Genomic DNA, 23,065 nt, shown 5'->3' on the forward strand with positions numbered 1-23,065 from the left:
CATTTGGGAATTCCAACATTCTGCCAAACAGGGGCCAACAACTTGCAAATCCCTTTCACACTAATATGTGCCATTCCATGAGCCATTGTAACAACTGGAAGCACATACGCGTTAGGCAACAACCATCTCTGATGCTCTGACAAATCAGTCCAACAACCATTCAAATCCAATCTACCCTTGCTTTCTCTCCATTCATTCAACTCTTTCTCTGTGGCTTCACCTTGTATCGATTTCACGCTCTCAATGGTATCTTCACACATACTCTTTTCTGAAACCCATCTCGCTGGACCCGCAACATAGATTCGACTCATCATATTTCTAGCAGTTTCTTTCGCAACTTCATCCGCAAACGCATTACCACGACCAACATCATCCGAAACCTTTTTATGGGCACTACATTTCACAATCGCTACTTGCAATGGTAACGTAAGAGATTCAAGAAGTTCATTCACCAGTTGCCCATGCTGGATCTTCGTCCCATGCGATGTCAAAAATCCACGTTCACGCCACAAACGTCCAAAGCTATGAGCCACGCCAAACGCATACTGACTATCCGTGTACACATTCACTCGTTTTCCTTTCGCCAACACACATGCTCTCGTAAGTGCAATCAATTCAGCCGCTTGTGCAGAGTTATGTGGGATACGTGCAGCTTCAACAATCGTATGCAAAGTCGTCACAGCATATGCTGCAGTCATATCACCATTCGGCAACTTGAAGCACGAACCATCAACCCACAAAGCATCATCACAATCAGGAAGAGGAGTATTCCGAAGGTCCACTCTCCCTTTTGTCTCTTCTTCGGTTCTTAGAAAACAATCATGGTGCTTTTCACTATCATCATCTGTCTCAAGCGAAATCAGCAACAATGTAGCTGGAATAAGGTATTACACCTTCTGATGTGCACATGACTCGCTAACAGTGTAAGCTCATACCCTGACAACTGAGCACTAGTTAAGTGCTGTGTCTTGGTACGATTCAACAAGGTATCCACTGCATGTGGAACCATAACCACTAACGGGTTATCCATAACCAAACCAGCAGACTGTCGAATTGAAACAGCCGCTGCTGCTGTGGCTCTCAAACAACTCTGCAACGCTCTAGCTACAGGATCCAAAGTCGACGAAAAGTACGCACATGGGCGTTATCGCCAAAGTGCTGAGTCAAAACCGACAATGCACATCCCTCTTTCTCGTGGACATACAATGTGAAAGGCTTACTGTAGTCGGGAGTACCAAACACAGGAGCTGAACACAACGCATTGCGTAATTCAAAGAAACTTTGCTGACATTCATCAGTCCAAGGAATAGGATTTGGAGTATCCTTGACAGTAAGAGCTATCAAAGGCTTCGCTAGTAAAGAAAAATTAAGAATCCACTGTCTACAATACGACGTGATACCCAAAAACACACGTACTTCTCTCTGTGTCGTAGGATTACTCAATTTCGCAATAGCCTGAATTCTTTCTGGGGTCAGTTTCCTTCCCTCCTTCGATAAGAGGTGACATAGGTGGTAACTTCTTGTCGACAGAATTGTAATTTCGAGAGAGAAACTTTGTGATGACAATCAGATAAATGTCATAATAATGACAAAGTGGCATCCTTACAAATCTCCTCAGTATCGGCAGCGACCAACAAATCATCAACATACTGAATGAGGGCTGCACCTTCAGGTAGAACCAACAGATCAAGTTGTGTCTTTAAAGCTTGACTGTAAATCGATGGACTCTCGCAATAGCCTTGAGGAGCGCGCTTAAAACGGAAACTTCATCCTCCTAAACTGAATCCAAAGATATCCCTACTCTCCATGGCAATCGGGATGCTGAAGAAAGCATTCTTCAAATCGATCACCGAAAACCACGTGGCTGTAGCCGGAATCAAAGTTAACAAAGCGGTGATATCAGGCACAACAGGAAATTGTGGAACAACAATTTTGTTCACTTCACGAAGATCGATGACAAATCTATATACAGGAGGCTGTGAAGGATCAGTTCTCTTTACGACAGGCAAAACAGGACTATTACACACATTACCTCGCGTTTCTTCAATCACGCCCTTGTCGATCAGATCATAAATGATCGCCAAAAGTGCACGTTCACCATCACTTGAGATACGATATTGCGGAATGCGCAGTAACTTAGCATTCGCCTTCAGCGTCACAACATATGGGGGAATATCTAACAGGCCCACATCATTCGGACCCGTAGCCCACAGTGAATCTGGTAACAAAGACAATTCCGATGGAAGACAATCTTTCGATACATACATCGGAGAGATCACATTCTCACCCAAGGTAAGATGTACTCCTGCCGGAGAACAATACAAAGTTGCATACAATCTCTTCAACAAATCCAATCCCAACAAATTCTCATTACAACCTGTAGTCAAAAGAAGGGGTGCTTCAAACTTACGAGGACCAACAGAAATGGGCAATGGAACAGAAATCGGATTCATAACGGGTGCGCCACAAAAACTTACAGAAACATTATTAAAGCCAGACAAAGGTGCGCCAGGGAGTTTAGAATGCATAATAGAACTCTTCGTAGCACCAGTGTCTAGCAGAAAAGGCTCTGACACACTTGATGCAATCACTTCAACATAGGGTCCACTCTGATCTACTAGAACTGAAACAACTCCCTCACTTTGTCCATGGCTGTCCTAACAATCACTACCATTTGCTTCGTCACCTTCAACATAATAATCATCTACGTAGTACTGTGCTGTCCTACCAGACGAATTCTGCTGTTGATCAAAACTATTCATCGAATTCTGCGGAGGCAAAAGACGCACATTCTGTCCGCGACCTCTACCTCTAGGCGCTTGCTGTGCACCTCTATCACCCACACCAGGAGCACTATTCAGTCGTTGTAGCAAAACCGGACAACTATTCTTGTAATGGCCCTCTTCTTTACAATAGGCACACTGATTAGGCCCATACGGAAAACGCTGTTGAGAAAACTCCTGTCTTTGCGAGTTTCTTGAATACTGTTGAGGCTACTGATAATCACGCTGATTATTAACACAGGGTGGATAAGCTTGATGTAGAAGAACTTTAGTCTTCAATTCCTTAGTCTTCTTATCCGCTTTCTCTAACTCGTCCTTACGTCTATTCTCATAGTACTGGGCCGTAGCTAAAATCTGCGCCGATGTAGAAACAAGCCAAGCACTCTCAGAATCCTTCAATTTAGTGCATAACTCAGGAAGAAGATTGTGCACAAATTTGTGAACGAACAACCTCTGGCCACCCTCAGTAGCCATATCCTGCCCACTATGATCGACAAACGTTTCTTCGAAACGCGTGAAAAAATCTGACACAGTCTCATCTTTCTTCTGCTTACACGCAGACAACTTGTCCCAATTAACACGTACTTCGGGCATCAAAGTCTTCATAAAATTAATTATCCTACCAGGGAGCTCTGTAATAATATTTTCGGGCTTGGCACCTCCAACTTGTCTATCATTCGCAGCAACAAGATTAACCCACGAATCACCCAATTCATTATCATGATCCGTATGTCGAATGACATTCCAGATGGGCTGTGGAACAACATTCCCAAACAACATATCTATGTCCGCCAAATTCATGATGCACGAACTCACAGTTTGCGTAAGCTCCTTATAATATCCCCCTGGATTTTTCCACGATCAAACAAAGTCTGCTTAAGTGCTAAAACTTCAGCACGCTTCCAAGGAACATGTACCCACACTCGCTGAAAGTGCGCAACAACAGGTGGATGAGCATTTGCATCAGCAGGTCTCCAAACCGGAGGAACCTCTCGCATCGGATACTGGCGCGCTTTCCTCTCAACTAACGAATCAGACTCTAACAGCCGTTCAGGAGAAGCATTATTGCGAAATGACAACAACGTTGACACCGCTCTCTCGATGTCGAGGAAACTCACAATCGTCCCTTTCGCGAACTCAGAACGCAATCGAAACAACTCTTCAGGGGGTTTACCCACATCACTCATCCATTGGTCATGGAGAAACGCACACATGATCTCAAAAACATACCGTTGCTTAGGTGGTTCCCATTGCCAAAAAGCATCCATGATACCCTCAAGATCGTACTGAGACGTGTACATAACCCATCTACGTGCCATGTGATCCAAAACCACTCGCTCATCAGTATCAGGCAACTGACTACGCGACTGTCTACGCTCACTCATAGGAGACATACCCAATTGTCCCAACCAAGGAGTTAGGAAACCAGAAAAGGCAGCAGTCATCCGCTGTCTAGGAGAAGGAGTAGTCGGAAGAATAAGGGAAGACGAAACAGTAGAAGAAGAATCCAAAGTCGGAACTGAAGAAGTATTAGGGACAGGCATAGGAGTAGTAGTCGTAGAAAAGGGCAAAGGTGGCGGCCCATGAGGAGGCTGCGCCACAGGAACAGTAGCCAACGGAAGAGCTGGCTGTAGAGGAATCGCAGGAGGCAAAATACCCGGCAGTTGCACAGCCAATACTGGTGGTGGTGGTGCCGTAGCATTCTGCGCATAGGGTGGAGGTGAATTTAACAGATGCGACATCAAAAGATCTTTCACAAGATCTAACTCGTCTTTCTGCTCTTTAGGCGGCAAGACTGGGTAGCATCTATCTACCGCTAACTTCTTCACTCTAAGCATCTGTTCACTTTCCTGTTCTTCTTCATTATCTCTATACGCAATGGCAGCTTGCACCATTGACATACCTCGTTCTCCCTTGTTCTTTTTCACTAATTTCATCTCTTTCTGTTTGGCTTTCTTCTTGAACAATTTCACCTCGAGGTTATCTAGAATCTCAGTTTCAAAACTACCGTAATGGGGCCACTGTAGGACAGCGTCGCTCTTCGTATATTTTACCCAAATCTCATTATAACTAATAGGGCCCACACCATGTTTCACATACAATTCGTATGTAGGAGTTCCGATCGGAGGAACCGGATACGAATCCTCTAACCGGGAATCCCTCGATATACCACAACTAAACAAATGTCTGAAACTGCTAAAACCAGGCATCTTGCTCACTAGTCTAGCTTCAAACAACAAGGGAAAAATGATAGTCTTGTGAATACACGAATCCCTTGGCTTTGGGGCCTGCAGGTACCAAATCAAAGCGATCCACTAAAGGATACCAAACAAACTAAGGACTAGGAGACGCTCCGCTTATACTTAACTGAAATGTCGATGGCGTCACCAGAAGATCCATCAATCGTCTCGCTCTACAAATGTCTAAGGCTCCAAAACAGGGCGACAGTCAGGGCAGCAGTCCTTCGTAGCCGTCGGAAAGCGGGAAACCTTGCAGCAAAGACTTTCAGACCACGACGACATACAGGGGTCGATGAAGTGGCTTGCCTTCCTCCAGAATTTTCACACAAAGCTTCTCACGAACCTCTGGCTTGGACCGGTACCGCTGAAGTCGCCCGACGTTGGGCGCCAACTGAAGGACCGGGTTTTTAGAACCCAGCGGCGTCAGGGAGAACGCCTGAAACCTTCGAGTTCCCCTGTCTTGGCAAACAGAGACACGGGATACTTCTTGATGACGTCAAAGACCAAAGTTTATTGGCGGCAACCAGGAACAGAGATCTACGAAGCACACACGGGTGGTTCGACAGAGACTGCACAAATTCAATAAGCGAAGCATGGTCTTTTATGTCAAAAATCAAGCCTCAGGCAACATTTCTAATTAACATTCGGTGCATACGAACTGACCAATGACAGAGTAACATTTCGAAAGTAGCAAATGACGACAATCTCAGACAATCCCATTTTCCGTTGTCCAGCCCACCAGAAGTGACCACGCACATTCCCAAGTTTCCTGTTCGATCAAGCCGGACAAACCCATCATAAAGCCTTCAACCCAAATCAATGATTATGTGATTTTGGAAAGGAGATAGAAAGGTGGGAGCAGTGTACCATAAACTCGGGCATGTCCTGCTCTTTGATTTTTATTAGGCCAGCTGCTGAACAAGGAACTGGCTCAGCGAGGTCAGCCTCGGGTAAGGAGTCAGTTCGGCCAGGTCACCCAAAAGTCAGCTAAGGCGTACGTGTCTCAAGGACTCGTTCGGCCACAGTCATCGGGCCTATGTTAGGGCAACCACATAAAATGGCTGCCATATACAAAATGGAACCCGAGGGTTCAAACTAAATCCTCGAATACAGAGTGTTCTCCTATATCGATTCATACGAAAACACTCACCATTTGCGGTCTGCTGACACCAAAATCGTCTATTTCCGACAATCTTTGTTGAACGGGTTCGGAACCATCGAACCCAGTTCGCGAACCACAGAACCACAGTAAGGGTTAAAACCAGCACCAGCACAGGGTCCTCGAAAATATTCACAGAGAATGGGCTGAAGCAAGGGTGCGTGCTGGCACCCATTTTGTTTAACCTATACACGGCGGATCTGGGGGACGCTCTAAAAGGAGCCTGCTTAGTAGCACCAAGACTAGGTAACTTGAGGTTGCCGGTGCTCCAACACGCCGATGACACAGCCATAATGGACCACACGAAGGTGCACTAAACTGCACTAAATCACTTCAACAGAATCAATAATCTGACAGTGAACCAAGGAAAGAACAAGGTTGTCATCTTCGGGACTTCCCATCAGAAAAAGAAAGCGCAATGGCAAATGGGCAATTTGCATATCAATACAGTAGAGTCATACAAATACCTGGGTGTCTGGCTGACGGAACGGGTGAATGCGAAGGCCCACTTGAAACACCAGGGTATTAAGGCCAACATGGTGATACATCTTCTCAGGCAATTAAACCACCACCTGATCAGCCCTACTGCCGGCCCAATACTGAAAGCTCTAAAGCGAAACTTCTACCAGCAATCAGTTATGGCCACCTTGCCTTCCCGGGTCACAGCATACTAGCTTAAACTCAACACAATCTAAAGTATATACAACTGTGCTCCAAATTCCGAGGTCAGCAAGGAATGCAAGGCTAAGGCTGGAACTAGGCATGGCAAAGCCCGACTTGATGTGCCAGGGGGCCTTTATAAAACTTTAGCTCAGGATTTTAAGGGCCCCAGCGAATTCACTAAAACACCAACTGTGAGCTATCTTCGAAGAGTCACGAACGCTCTGGCACATCGCCCTGCATAAAGCAATCAAGGCATTGAACATAGTGGAAGAGAGCATATCGAAGCCTGAAATTCCAATGATCACCTGGAAAAGAGCTATAAATAAACAAGTGTGCAAAATCTCATTCGACCTCGATTGTAAATCCCTCCGTTCAAGTCCACACCTCAACCCACTGACCAGCTCCTATATAGCAGGCAAAGCTTAGGCTTACCTAAGTGATGCTCTCACTCCATCAACCCGAAGTAAAATCTTGTCCATGAGACTAATCACTCTAGGAATTGTGGTCTTCAATGCGGCATGGGCGTGAAGGGGAGATGCCACAAACTGCAGACTCTGTCTATATAAGAAGGAATCGTGGCTGCACCTCTTATGCTGCTGCCCGTATTTCAACGACGATCAAAGGCGACTACTGCGTCCAATCTGTACCATCTATGGAATAAAATCCTATAGCGAAGCGTCGGCTATGTGCTTTTCCAAGTCTAGCACACTGACCCTAGCAAGACTGGGGAAATTGATCTACAGCATCAGGATCGCCTTAAAACGGCTTATGAGCGAAGCAAAACTCTGGAGCAATGTTCTACAAACCCAAGGAACGATGACGAGGTGGTCTCGAATCTGCATTGACGCTTTTCCGGACTTCGATCACCCCCTCCCTCCCCCCAAGTACAGAGCCTCACAGGAATATGGTCCTAAGGTCAATGGGCATCTGCTACAGTTGCACAATGTTATCCATCCTTATAGAACAATGTGAGCTTTCGAACTGCCAAAAAAACCACATCTCAGCATCTATAAATCCTGGGGAAAGCTGATTGTGGTAGAACTGGGGACGGGCGGCAAATTCTTTTTACCAAAAAATGTCAATGTTTTCTATTTACTGTAAAATTTTGATTGCTTTTACTGTAATGATTTTAATTAATTGTACAGCGAACAATAAATACAAAGTATAGTTCTCTTGCCAGAAGATGTAAGAGGAGAAGCAAAGAAGATTTTCAGGAAGGAGAAAGAACTTCCTTAGAAATGATAGTAATGATAGACTGTGCTATGGATATCGCATCAACACGGTGCGCCAACTAGCAGTAATCAGCTGTATTTCATGTGTATCTTGCATTGCTTGGATTTTGCTTGTATCGTTTATATTTCAGAATTTTTGCTTCTTTTTCAATTTTAACTAATAAAAAAACTTGAACTAAAAAGTCACATCATTCAGGCCGGAAGTTCTGATCAAAATAATGGACATGCCATATGATGACAAAGCATTGTTTGAAAAGCAGAAAAGAATACTGCAAAATCTTTAGGTACTCTACAGATGAGAAAGATTCCTTTTCGAGGTGCAAGAGGATCACGTTCAGACTCCTCAGCCACGCACACAAGGCTCTCCACAACACGGGCCCGAAGTACCTCAACAGCCGACTCACGTTCTACACACCCACCTGCCAACTCCGTTCCGCCAGCCTCGCCCTCTCCTCCGTCCCACGAATCCGCAAATCCACCGTCGGAGGAAGATCCTTCTCCTACCTGACAGCCAAGACATGGAACTCCCTCCCCACTCACCTACGGCTGACCCTGGACCATCTCTCCTTCAGGAAACAACTCAAGACCTGGCTGTTCGAGCAGTAGCGTTCCCCCGCCCCCCCCCCCCTCAGCCCCTTGAGACCCTAACGGGTGAGTAGCGCGCTATACAAATTTTGTTGATTGATTGATTGATTGAAGATGGGTAATTCCATATAGATGAGGATATTAAACATATAGATATCGACAATATAAGCCCTTTCAACAACAATATCTGCATTCATATCCGCAACAGCAATTTAGACAACCAGCAACAGCAGCTTATACGAAATAAGCTCCAAGAAGGAAGCAAACTTCTCAAGACAGAGACACTGATCGAAAACTGTGACAATCTGAGGGTGCTTGTTACATCGTCTCCATCCCATCAACAAATTAGTGCCAAAATTTCAAAATTATTTACACCAATGGAAATAGATAACATCAGACAGGTTGGTTCTGGACTTAATTACCTACGGTCATTCCTTAGAGTGCGCCAAAAGGAGCACCCCTACCTCATCTACATCTGCTCCGATGGAAAGGACTGACCATGCTCAAAAAAGGAGCGATAGAGTAAGTGTCTCACTCCCAGAAAGAAATTGGTTCTGGTCCTGATTCTTCTCAATAGGAAAGAAGAAGAAATCAATTTTGGACCTGAAGAAGCTAAAGTACCAGAGAAAAAATCCTTCCGCATGGTAACTCTTCAGGGCATCCTGCGTGTTCTCAATCATGGACATAACATGTCAACTTTGGATCTACAGAATGGCTACTTTCATATTCCCATTCACCCAAGACATCACAACTTCTTTAGATTCAGAGTGTCCCGCACTCATTACTAATTCAAAGTTTTCCCTTTTGGGCTGAAATCAGCTCCCCATATTTTTACAAAATGTTTAGCTCCTTTTGCAGCTCATCCGAGGCAGATGTGTTTCCAGGTATTTCCATACCTCAACAGTTGGATGATAAAGGCACCAACTTCTTAGCAGGCGATAAAAGCAACATAAGCCTGTCTAGCATTGGTCAACAACATAGGTCTTACCATCAATCACCAAAAATAGTCGCTAAATCCTTCAGCGAAAATAATGTTCCTGAGAGCATTTCTTCCTATAATTCGAGACAAAGCATACTTATCTCAGGAAAGGCAAATAAGACTCAAACTAATGAGGCAGAGGCTACTGAAAAGGAAGTCTGCTTTTCGGTTTGCCTATTCAAATCACTTCTAGGTATGATGTCCTCTGCCATTTCCCTAATACCATTTGGCTGGCTCAGAATTGCCTCTACAGCAAGAGTTAGACAAGCAATGGATTCAAACGTTGGGATCATTCGATGACGTAATTCAGATCACTCCGCACATGTCAGAAACTTTATCTTGGAGTTCGAGGGATGCCAATCTGTTGACAGGATTAACGTTCCTACCTCAGATATCCAAATTCGTTATTACCACAGATACTTCCCTAGAGGGGTGGGGCGCTCACCTACAGGATTTGCATAAAATTAATGCATATATGTTTGTTAGAACCTAAAGCCATTTCATTGAGTCTCCTAGTATTCCTACCCCGGATAAGAGGGTCTTCAGTATAGAGTCACACAGACAACACCACCAGCATTACATCAGCAAGAAGAGTTAGTGTGATACCAATCTATTCTGTAGTTCAAGGATAATAGTGTGGATCTCAGGATCAATCCCAAATTTATCCAGATGGATATTCATTGAAAGGAGCCTATTGTCCTGAGGACATTCTTTCCGAATCTGCAAACAGCAGCTGAAAGATTGTTGCATACATTGGATCTTAAGCTCTGTCTGCACTGAACTAAACAAATCAGGAAAACAGACCAACTGCTCACAGCATATGGGAATCCTCGTAAGGGTCTTAAAGTTAATTATGCCTCTGTGGAGAGAGTTATAGAGGGTGTTTTCACCGGATCTGCTGATTTTTGGTTCTTTATAAATGATGTAAATAAGTTAATGAAGTGAATGTTTTCTAGCCATTATAGGCTATTTAATATATGTTGTAAAGCTTTACATATTTACTGTATGTAAAATGTAAATGTATTGCGACTTATATAGCACACGTATCACCCAAAGGCATCAAGGCGCTTGCCTTGGGAACCCGTCCTGGCTTTTCCCTGTGAGATAACCCCTACTGGGCATCCCCAAGGTGAAAGCCAGGCTTCCCGCAGTGGGTGGGCCGCCGTAGTGGAGATTAAGCAGCTATTGCTCAGAGTTGCAGCGTGGGACCCCATGATTAGAATAGGCATCAAGGCGAGAATTATCAAGTCCGTGGACATTTTTGGGTTCGACGACGGGAAATGATTCAAACATGTGAATCTATGAAACATGCCAATACTGGGGAACTAAAGCTACAGATAAGTAACGTATTTTCTTCTCACATTTATTTTTTGTTCAAATCTGTTTTTATTGGTTTCAATGTTCCATAGTTATAACAGGCAACTTATATGTAGCTGTAGAGTAGTGCATAAGATCACCCGCAAACAGTGGGGTATATACTGTCTGCGGATCACGAACCGACCCATGCCCCCACCACGTCTTCAACAAGGCCGACTCCATCATCGCACCCCAACTCCGAGTCGTCATCAACACCTCCTTCAACACCGCCACCTTCCCGGAGACCTGGAAGCACGCCGAGCTCAGCGCCCTCCTGAAGAAACCAACTGCAGACCCCACCGACCTCAAGAACTACCGCCCCATCTCGCTCCTCCATTTTCCTGCCAAAGTCATCGAGAAGACCGTCAACAGACAGCTGGCCGTCTTTCTTGGGACGAACGGATCCCTCAACCCCTCGCAGTCCAGCTTCCGAGCCAACCACAGCACCGAGACCGCCCTCATCGCAGCCACTGACGACATCAGATCCTTGCTCGTCAACTGGGAAACGGCGGCCCTTATCCTCCTGGACCTCTCCGCAGCATTTGACACTGTCTGCCACCGCACCCTAGTGCAGTGCCTCAGCAATACCGGAGTCCAAGAGAAGGCACTGCAGTGGATCATCTCGTTCCTCGCCGGAAGAACCCAGAGAGTCCGACTCCCCCCGTTCAGATCCGAGGCCACCGAAGTCATCTGCGGCGTACCACAAGGATCATCACTCAGCCCAACCCTCTTCAACATCTACATGAGCCCTCTCGCAGCCATTGCACGCAAACACAACCTCAACATAATCTCCTACGCCGACAACACCCAGCTGATCCTCTCCCTCACCAACGACCCCGCCACCGCCAGAACCAGCCTGCACCCAGGGATGAAAGACGTCCCCGAGGGGATGAAGAACAGCCGCCTGAAACTGAACTCAGACAAGACGGAAGTCCTCATCCTGGGATCATCACCCTCCGCCTGGAACGACGCCTGGTGGCCCCCTGCCCTGGGCACCACTCCCAAACCAACGGACCACGCACGCAACCTGGGTTTCGTCCTGGACTCCTCCCTCTCGATGACCAGACAAGTCAACGCTGTCTCATCATCATGCTTCAACACCCTGCGCATGCTCCGCAAGGTCTTCCGATGGATACCCACCGAAACCAGGAAGACGGTCACCCAGGCACTCGTCACCAGCCGACTGGACTACGGAAACACCCTCTACGCCGGAACCACAGCCAAACTTCAGAAAAGACTCGAGCGCATCCAGAATGCCTCCGCACGACTCGCCCTGGACGTCCCCCGACACAGCCACATCTTCGACCACCTGAGAGACCTGCACTGGCTCCCAGTCAGCAAGAGGATCACGTTCAGGCTCCTCACCCATGCACACAAGGCCCTCCACGACCTGGGCCCCAACTACCTCAACAACCGCCTGACCTTCTACGCCCCCACCCGCCAGCTATGATCAACCAGCCTCGCCCTCGCCACCGTACCGCGCATCCGCAAGGTCACCGCCGGAGGAAGATCTTTCTCCTACCTAGCAGCCAAGACATGGAATTCCCTCCCCATCCACCTTCGACTGACCCAGGATCACCTCTCCTTCAGGAAGCTCCTCAAGACCTGGCTCTTCGAGCAGTAACGGACCCCTCCCCCCCAGCGCCTTGAGACCCTTTCGGGTGAGTAGCGCGCGATACAAATTTCCATGATTGATTGATTGATTGATTTGGGAGTTTTGCATGCATACTGGTCATACCTTAAATGTTAAGAGCATTGCATGCGCAGGAGCAAGGTTGATTTTGTTATGTAATTCATATTACAGATTACAGAGATTACATCACAATAGCAGTGTGTTATTATCGTGACATGATGCAAAGTCCTTTACCGTTTGTTCATCTTGGGCTTGTTCATCTTGGGCTTTTAAACAGATGGCAAATGTAAGAACAAAGAAAACCATAACAACAGCAGCGTTGAACGTATTTTCTTCTCACACGTCAGAGATTGTTTGACCAGGGTACCTGTGTTCTTATTCTGAAATGGCAAAAATTGCAGCTTGTAAGAGGCTGGACCATAAACAGTGACCTTCTGAAAGCCACTTCTCTATGACGAAGGAACCGGTGCCGCCAGGACGCCTTCATTTCTCTCTTTCCAAATGGATATGGCAAACACATACACGTGTTCGGCCTGAACTGTACCTTGTCCACCCAATAGGGGAATTAATCATGCTCATAGACTCTAAGGACTTTGGTTTACTTTTACTACTTACTGGCGGGCCTGGCTGTTTCGCATACCTATTTAGATTGTTTATGGACACTCACTACGCATAATTGACCAAGATTGAGCTTCGCCGGGTTAGATGTATCACGGGCTCTCTGATTACGCCACATTGCTGATCCACCTTCCAGACACTTGGGGGGTCATTAGGATGGCGGGCGGACTTATTCCCCCGCCATCCTATCAGACAATGGGACCACCCGCCATAAGGGCGGGGGTCCCGTAGGGGGTATTAGGATGCGCATGCCACAGTGGCGGGGGCATCCAGCATTTTTAACATTGTGGCGGGTGGTGCTCTCAGCACTGCCCGCCACAATGCTAAAAATGCGGTGCCTGCGGTGCCTGCGGTACATGCCGCTTTGTGTATGCAAATGCTGGGGGGTACCACAGGTACCCCCCGTGTGCACCCCCCACCTCGCCTTCACTCCGGGTGCCCGCAAGGGAACCCCAAAGTGAAGACCGCCTGTCTGCCACAGAAAGGCATCAGATTGGGCCCATACTAATATGGCTGGCGGTGTCAAACAGACACCGCCACCATATTAAACCCTTTCCGCCCCGGTCGAAAAGCGACGGATGGTCTTTCTGTCCGCCTCGGACCCCCCAGCCATCCTAATGTGGCGAGGGGGTCATTTCAGTGAGGATTGTGGGCGGATTACCCCCGCCTGGCCGGCGGTGGCTACCGCCAGCCTGGCGGGGGCAATCCGCCCGCCATCCTAATGGGCCCCTTGACGTCTTATCATCTTGGAATCCAAAATAGATCTTGTACTCGTGCCCTACTGGGTTGGAATTATCATCGGCCATGGGACATCACAGAATTCTGGCAAATCCATTCAGCCCTGAAGAGTTGGGGACCACTTTTCCCTGATGAAACATGTGTCGGCTGGCTGCATTTTCCAACAGAATGAAGAAATAAGACATCCCGAAGAATACTGTACAATTTGCTTTTGAATAACACTTCTATAGCTTGTTTAATGTATGTGTGCACGGGATTTAGATATACCACTTCTCTTTGATGTCACTTCCAATGAAAATTAATGCTGCAAACTGTTGTGGACTTTGCTTTGATAGTCCTGTTGCAAAATTCCGCTCTAAAATACCTGGGTTTTAAAAGGTCTGATTATCTTACATTTTGAAAACAATATTTGGACTAGCAGAAATAAGATAAAAAGTCAAGGGACAAATGCATCAGCTCGATTATCATTTGATAAAGGAGGGGCGTACGATGGAGACATTTCTAGCATTTCTACACAAGCTAAAATGCTTTACACTTTCTATAAAAAAATAGAAAAAGTTGATCAAGACAGTGAATGGAATTAGCAGAGTCTGAAAGGGCAAAATGATGGAAATAAATAAGTCTGAATGGGAACTGTCAGTGATCACACTGACTTAGGTAATCTTCAATACTCCAAGTTGGTCTTCCTCATCACAATCCTAAATTCAATCTGTTCCGACTCCATAAGTTTCGACCACATGGAGCTTGGAGCAACTCAGGATAGGGGTGGCATATAGGAGCCTTTTATGGTGGCAGAAAGGGGAGGAACCTTCGAAAGAGACCAACATAGGATGGGCGAAGAGCATTTTATTTTCCATTATGGCTCTTGAACAAGGCTAAAACGCAGTTAGCAATGATGGTGATGAAAAATGGACAAGATAAACCCTTTTATTTAGTAAGTGTTTTACTTACCCATTGGTGTTTGGGAAGCAACAAGGTATTTGTCAAAAAGATGTTTCAGGGGACCATGTTCTTGTGCCTCGAATGCTTTTGATCCCATGGGATACCCAAACACAGAGCAGCCCTGAACATATGTTCCTTACAAACACAGTAGTAATAAAGGGACATCCCACACTCAGAAGAGGCACATTACTGGTATCGGTGTACCTCATTGCTGCAACATCACTCAGCAACTGTACCTGTGCTACTCCCCTTTCATCCAGTCAGCTTTGATCTGCAACACTACAACGTTTGAAAGTAGTGACAAGATCGATTTAGCAATTAACACTTCAGAAAGTGAGAGATTAGACTTTTGAATAAACTGTAAGCAATATTTTCATTATAGATTTTTGTATGTGACTGCTGATGAATCCATTAAAATACAATCTAATTAAGTAAAACATCATCAAAAATCTCTTCCATACTACAATACGAGCGGTAATGCATGCAATGGCGTTTGAAGGGGGCCCAGCTACGATCATGACTCGACCCGCCGGAGACAACACCATGGTCCGATTTGATGCTCCGGACAGATCTGTCTCTTATGATGGAGCTCCGACGGACGCGAAGGGGGCCACTAATGGGGGAGAGAAAACGGAAATAAAGTTGGGCGATATCATGGTGGCTATTGTGGAACTACACTCCTTCTTGTGTCGGAAGATGAAAGCCCTGGAGTGCGGCTTTGATGTGGTTGTGTCGGGGATAGGTTTATGCAAGGCAGACCTCACTACTGTAGATGGGTCTTCGGCGGCTGTGGGTCATGATGCGGACTGGCAGATGGCTGCCGAATATCCCCTGGAGTTCACGGTGCGGGAGTATGTAAGAAGCGGCTTGTTTGCCCAAGATAGCCAGGCACACAGCATAACGAGCGGCGCCCGGTGTCCATGGCGGAACCAGAGGGTCGGATGGAGGCATTAATTTCGGGAATATTAATCAGTGTTGTCCCCCCTCCGACCTCTGACGAGGAGCTGCGGTGGAGCCAGGACACGTCTCTCTTATTTCTCCCAGACCCTGTGCTATCGACCGTGCGACAACAACTGGGTTTCCTGATGGCTCTTGGATATGTCGGTGGTGATGGGCTTCACAGTGCTTTGTTGTATGCTGCCGGACTCCAGAATGACTTCCTCGACCCAGTTTGGTACTTTGACTTGCTTACAGCTGCAGTAAATGAAACGGATCGCATCCATACACTAGATCGGGCGGGTCTGGGTTGAGAATTGCATGATTGTTCCGTCTGGTGCCTGTGCGGGATTTTCACTTATGTTACTGGGGTACGGAAGGCAAGTTGGCGAATAATGATTCCACTAATCGGACGATTTTGATATTAAAACTCTGTAATTTGTGTGGACACAGGGAACCTATGTGGCGGGGGGTGGGGCGGGCCGGGGGCCTGACCTGGTGTCCTCCTCCGTTTTCCTTCTTTGGGGGGGGGGTTTCTTAGATTAGTTAGGGCGACAGGCACACTGCAGTTTGGGGGTAGCGTAGGTTACAGGCAGAGATTTTATACTGTGGTTAGGAGAAGATGGATTGTGCCTTATTTGAAGATGCTAGGTTTGAGGCAATGTCGACCCGCACTCAGAAGGCTTCAATCGCTAGCTGATGAAAATGTCACTAGTCACATTGTAAAATATCTGAAAAGGGTGGTCAGAACAAGGTCATTGATGCAAGGTCCAACTCCTGTTGAAACTATCTTACTCACATGATGATTTTGTTACTATTTGAGCATGCGGCTAACACTTTGTAATCTGGCTGTTATTTCATATCTATGGCAACTGTAATGGATTTTAATCAGCTATTAGCTTCATAAACTTGTATATGATCCAATGCTTATTTTTAAATGTTTAATGATACTTTTTGTGCTTTTATGATTTAATACTTGAATCGAATAAAGCAAATATTGATTGATTAATTGATAGTCTGTGAGTGATAGCATGCGGTAGGTCTTACTGTATGTCCTCTCTCCATCTTCTTGGACGGCCATCCTGAGCTTTTTTGCTCTGCTACTGTTTTTTTCTATGCTTGCACAGTCAGTGTCCAACACCGGGGATTTCAGTTCCAGACTCAGCTTCGTGAGCCGTTTTCTGTGCATGTTTCTCTTGCCTCGCGACCCAGCCGCTAGGTTTCGGTGTCCGGTTCAACGCTCTACAGGAGGATCACTGCATTATGCCCTCCATCTTTGAAATATAATGTTACTGTAATTTTCTGCATCTAAATTGGTTGCCAAATTTGTGTTTTTCACATATGTATTAAATTGAATAGCCAGTCAAATACTGTTTTTTGCCTAAATTGATCTGCGTATGAATAGGAGAACTATTCAGGAATTAATATTGAACTGATTAGAGTGCTGAGGTTTATTCTCATGTTTGACACTTACACTGGGTTCATTTGAACCACAGTGGGCTGACACCTGAGGTAGTGGGGTGTATGTTCTTAACCTTGAGGGGCACCAATACTGTATTTCAATTCTTATTATATACAAGGAGTGATGTGCTACCATTAACCCCTTCCGTGCTCCCGTCGGCCGTTGGCAGTCGCGAGCACTACCTCACTGGTGTTGCGAATGGCCAACAGCCGATGCGGCCCCGCCTACTCCATTGAACGCCCGCACTGTGGTGAAATAATCGCCACGGTAACCGGGTTAAGACCACCACTACAGTCTGTAAATTATTGTAAGGTTACGGTGTCCGTCGTGATTGCCCCACTACTTATGGTTTCAGGACAAAGACATCCAATGCTTTTAATGAAGTCCATAGATGCTTTGGGCGAAGCTAGCATAGTGTGACGGCCGTCATGTTCCACATTCAGCATGGCATACTGGAGGCCCAAGGCTTATAGTTTTTTCTTCGCTGGGCCAAGCTCTCTCCTCACTGCCTGTACTGCCATTGTAAAGGCGGAGCACCATGTCCCGGTCTCTGTAATTCAGGAGTTTGGCAATAATCGGCCTCTAGGGTTGGGGGGGCCATAAGCAGGCACGCCTGCAGCGGTCTGTGGGCTCGCTCCACTATTAATAGCGCTGACAGCTCAAAAAATGTCTCTTAGCATACCTTCGATGTAGTTTTCCAGGCAGCCTGTATTAGTGGACTCCGTGATGCCTGTTATTCGGATTATTGTGCCGTGATCTTGCCTCCAGATCTTCGTTTTATGCTTGGATGGTGGCTAGAACTTTATCCATGTTTAGCTGTTTACATGTTTAGCTCTTGAATATCGTCTTCAGCCCCCGAGATGCGTTGTTCCGTAAGACATGCGGCCTGTTTATCGAGCTTAGAAGCCATGTTGTCCATGCGTGCGTTCAGTACATCAATTTTGCCGTCTATGGACTGTAAGCTTTGCTGCATAGCTAGCAGAGTCGCCTCCAGATTTGTCCCAGGCTTTGAGGGTAGTTCCTGCTCCGAGTCAAATGTGCGTGCTGTGTATGTTTAGGTATTTTCTTCGCCTCAAATGTGAGTTGAGACTGCTGGCAGTCCGTTTTTCCTATGGTATTTAGCAGCCAATACCATGGTTGGTAGGATATCCCTACCCCTCTTCCTGCTTTGTGGAACACTTCACTGTAGTGTGGAATTGATGTAGAAAGGCAGCATTCTGCCTCAGACAAGGGTGTGCCACATCCACGATTCTCTAGGCACCAACTTGGGGTTCACTCCTGCTGGCTCGCTGGTGTGCTTTAATTCTGAGCAATGGGACCCAGCGGTGCAGCTTCTGCGGTGTCTGCCACAAGGCCTCTGGCCCGTGCCCTACAGGAAGGAGTCCAGCTTCCCCTCACCTCTCTGGGGACCGGGCCGGTGTTCAAAGCGCCCTTCTAGCAGAGAGCACCCCCCAAGACCGCCACTTCCACAACCCTCACCTCCCTGCCAGTGCCAGCCAAGTGTGCTGCGTACCTGGGCTCCAGGCCTCCTCCTGGGTCACAGTTCCGGCGGCCCCCATGGAGGCTAACCCGTCAGTGCCAGCTGTCGCAGTGAAGGTACAGTGGTTGGGAATCCACCCCGGGCGCTACATTTACTGTAGCCGCAGTAAGTTAGCAGCTGCACATTCTCTGCCTCACCACCAGCCCGGTGCAGCGCTCACATTGTAAGTCTTCGCTGCTTCGCCGCTCACCAGGAGTGGGTTTTGCCGTCTTCGTTTGGCTGTGGTCTTCGGCCGCGTCCCGGCGTTACTCAGGGCGGCCTCCTTCGTCTACAATGCAGGTTCTCCTGCACCACTGCAGCTTTCACACGTCTGGCTATGGCCACGCTAGCAGGGCAGCTCGGACAGCCAGCTCCTCTGCATCTCATCACCACAGCTCACCCCGCTCGGCCAGGTCCCTTTCAACTTCTTCACTGCGGGATTCGTTTAGCAGCCGCTATTTTGGGAGACCACATTGCTTGTTGTTGTGTCATCTTTTGACACTTTTCCGGATGTTCTCCGGTCATTTTTCCACCTACAGAGGTGCCAGACTCATTTACAGAGTTCTGCCGCCCGCTCCCATATAGGGATTTCACGTTTGTGCCTGGATTCTTGACGGGTTGGGGTCCAGGCCAGCAGAGCTGCACTAGAGTGTGGCCATCTTGCTGTGGGCTTGCGAGGGCTCCCCCGAGCAGACACTGAAATTCAAAGTGTAGCACAGGTGCTGACTGACAGCTCCCCATTCCTGGGAACTCTCTCTCCTGTGCTTTCCAGTTGCCGAGGCATGGCCTGGGGAAAGTCATGGACTTCTGAGTGTTTATGGCAGAGACAGCCTACTTTCTTAAAATACGTTCCTTACGAAAGAGTTAAAAAAAACACAATATCACAAACAAGCTCCAGAGTACTTGGAATTCTGGTTTGTTATTCTTCTGTAAATTAATTTATATCTTCTTGCTTTTCATCTTAGTTTATTTTACTTTAAGGTAGCATCTACTTCAAACAATATTTTCCATCTCACACATTCTGCTTATTAACAAAAGTTCAGTCAAGGCAAGAATGTGTGTAACTTTCCAATTTCGTTCATGAGATTCTGCTAAAAGTATGATTTTTTGTTAACGCTTTTTAGGTCGGCTCTGGCAGCATTGGCTGACTGCCAGATACAGGGGAGGCTCCTCCGTAATGGCAGAGGAGCGTCGCACCACTGCGTCAGAGCCAGCAGCAAAAAAAATGAAACGATATTTCAGTATCATTTTATTTTTTAAGCCACTGCAGCCAGCGTTTGCAGGGAGGGCCAGGGCTGAGGCATGGGAGGGGAGGACGAGCGTTAGTGCTCTCCCTAAGTGCTCATGTGTGTTTGGCCGGTCGTCTCAGGCCTACCAAAACTCACAGGCGTACTTAGGTTTCTCCAACCGGCTCTATTGAACAGCCGAGTTAGAGAAACCCCACAGACTCCCTGGTCTGAGCAGGGTATCTTTCTTGCCTGTTCAGGCCAATCCCCGTGATTGGACAGGGAGTCTGTGACTAGCCTGCAGTGTCTGCTGGGCCAAGGCGCGATGCAGCACCAAGGCGCGACGCAGGAGGCGCTTGACTGCAGGTAAGTTTAACTTTTTAAAAATGTTTTATTATTCTTATTCTTATTATGTTCCCCCGCCCTCCCCCGCACACTCTCTCGCACTCCCACCCATGCTTCGTCCCTCTTCCCCACCCCTCCACTTTGTGTATGTGTCGGCTGCCACTAGCTTGATATCATGTTAGCAGAACATATTACATAACATTCAGATAGCACTCCCTAGAAGAGTTATCCACAGCCCAGCTAACAGGAAGCATTAGATGGACTAGAACAATGCATGCAGTCAATCGTCTCTGCTTTTGCATGCATAAATTAGAGCACAGGCTTAGTGCAAGCAGGCACACAATAAATTCTATACTTTACGATGCCTTGTTATGGGAAATGTTGGATGTGAGGACTTCTTGTAAGACCCCCAATGGTGCAAGCCATACTACAGGTGGGATGAGAAATGTATGTACCTATCATGAAATAAACTATTTCATTCTTGTCATGAATTCATAATTTATATACAAATAGGCTTTGTGAGTCCGTACATAGTGCATATGCTAAACAATATAACATATATTTGTATTATTTGACCTAAATGTATTATTTGACCCCTTTTAATGATGCCCATTAATTTATATTTCCACAGCTCCAGAGGTGCTTAAGCTGGATCCTATGACGGCCCATCCAGTTCTTGACCTTTCTAAGGGGGACACTGTGGTGCAATGCAGACTCCTTTACAATCGACGGGACAGCAACCCTGAGCGCTTTGACTATAGCAACTGCGTCTTGGCCAATAAAGGCTTTTCCACAGGCAAGCACTACTGGGAAGTGATTGTGGGCGCCAAGCAGAAGTGGCGCTTAGGCATCATGAAGGGCACCACTAGCCGCAAAGGCAAGCTAGTAAAGTCTCCTGAGAATGGCATCTGGGTCATTGGCCTAAAGGAAGGCAAGATTTATGAGGCCTTCACCAATCCCCGTGTCACGCTGCCCCTCACAAGCCGGCCACATCGCGTGGGAATCTTCCTCGATTATGAGAGGGGAGAGCTGTCCTTCTACAATGCTAACAGTCCCCATGAGCTTATACACATCTACACCTTCCAGGCAGAGTTCCAAGGCAAGTTGTTCCCCCTCCTAGATGCCTGTTGGCAAGAGCGGGGCACAAACACTCTTCCTCTCACCCTGTCCTCTGCATGAGGAGCAGCCCATGCCTTTAAAAAGATTGTTAACACTGTCCATGACACTGTGTACTGTACTGAATCTCAGCCTGGATTGAACTCTGCTCTTAAGAAATGCATACTCCAGCAGTGGAACAGTAATTGGCAGGAATGACAATTGCAGTGTAATGCACACTGCCTATCTTGAATAAATGTTTCTTATCCACAGATGGATCATGACATAGCAGTGCAGTGGCACTACCTATTGCAGTCAAAAGAAAAGGGTATGCAGTTCCTGCTTTCATTTCTTTGTTTTTCATTTCAGATTGGCTGCCGCATCAACAGGTACTTTACCTCTTGGTGCCACTTGTTGTTTTCAATAGGCTAGAACAACACCGTGCTATTACATTTTGAGTGTAGAGTTACTATTTTTTTAGGTCCTGAGGAGTTGCCGCTAGATCATCCTGACTAAACTGGCAAGAAACAATTCGACCACTTGAGATTGAGCGCAACACTCTGCAGCATTATTGAAGTGAGTCACCAACGCCTTTTTGCACTCCTACACTTTAAAGGCCCCTTAAACCCACTGCCCCATACGGCAAAGAATAAAAGATCTCCGCCAAAGAGCTCCTGCATAGGGTCCCCGTCGTGTATTACAGCGCCGACCAGCTGATGAAGCATGACACCCAGCAGGTTGGGTGGGTGAGGGCCCTCATTCTGAAAGGAAGTACTTGCCAGTCCCTCCCCTTTCCCATTAACACTACCAGAGTGTAGTCAGGGATCTCTCCAGTCCCTTGTCCTGCTCCTCATACTTCCCACAACAGGAACTGCATACCCTTTTCTTTGGACGTCTAACCAGGGCATGTATGCTGGACCTCCCTAAAAGCCCTTAGTCCCCCTCTCTTGTTGGACTACCTATTGCAGATCAGAGGTGTTGTAGTAGCTCCCCTTGAATAGCAGAATAAACTAAGGGTCATAGATGAATATGACTTCCTTAAAATTCCAATGCAATATGGGTCCCATTTACTTTTAATAAAAAAAATTGAAATTACACAGGCCTCGGTGTGAAATATATGCTCTTTGTTTGAAAGACCAGAAGAGGGGGCACTCTATTTGTCTTCACAGGGGATGTACAGAAGGCATTAAAGAGATTCCTATCTTCATAATCCTTGTGATAAGACTCAAAAAAAGCATTTAAAAATAAAGATTATTTACCAATGTGATGTCTGTCTTGTCTAATGATGAATTTCAGTCAAAGGTTATTGGAGTCAAAGTTTGTCCCAAATGAAATCACTGACCTTTATCTGTGATTATTTGTGTATATACGACTGGAGAACGTCTATAGTAGGAAAGCAATTGAGCATTGTACAATAAACTTAGAGAATAAAACCTAAGCAATAACAAGATGGCGTTAAGAGAACATTTGAGAAATAGTGTTAGATGTGATTTTGAAAGGCGGATCTCCATAGCTTCCCAGAATGTCAGAAGAGAGAATGGTGTTTCGTATAGA

General features: G+C 46.5%; 1 protein-coding gene across 2 annotated transcripts in view; it reads left to right on the top strand.

Annotated features, from left to right (window-relative positions):
• The window catches only part of TRIM50 (tripartite motif containing 50), a 108,168-nt gene extending 85,397 nt beyond the window's left edge, over nt 1–22,771 (top strand). For both annotated transcript variants that reach the window (XM_086954705.1, XM_086954706.1), the window contains one exon: nt 21,048–22,771. In XM_086954705.1, the coding sequence (XP_086810831.1) occupies nt 21,048–21,595 (548 nt within the window). In that variant the 3' untranslated portion in view covers nt 21,596–22,771. The remainder of the gene's footprint in view (nt 1–21,047) is intronic.
• Nucleotides 22,772–23,065: the final 294 nt, after the last annotated feature.

This window comes from Lissotriton vulgaris, chromosome 2_1, assembly GCF_964263255.1.
Source record: "Lissotriton vulgaris chromosome 2_1, aLisVul1.2, whole genome shotgun sequence".
NCBI lineage: Eukaryota > Metazoa > Chordata > Amphibia > Caudata > Salamandridae > Lissotriton > Lissotriton vulgaris.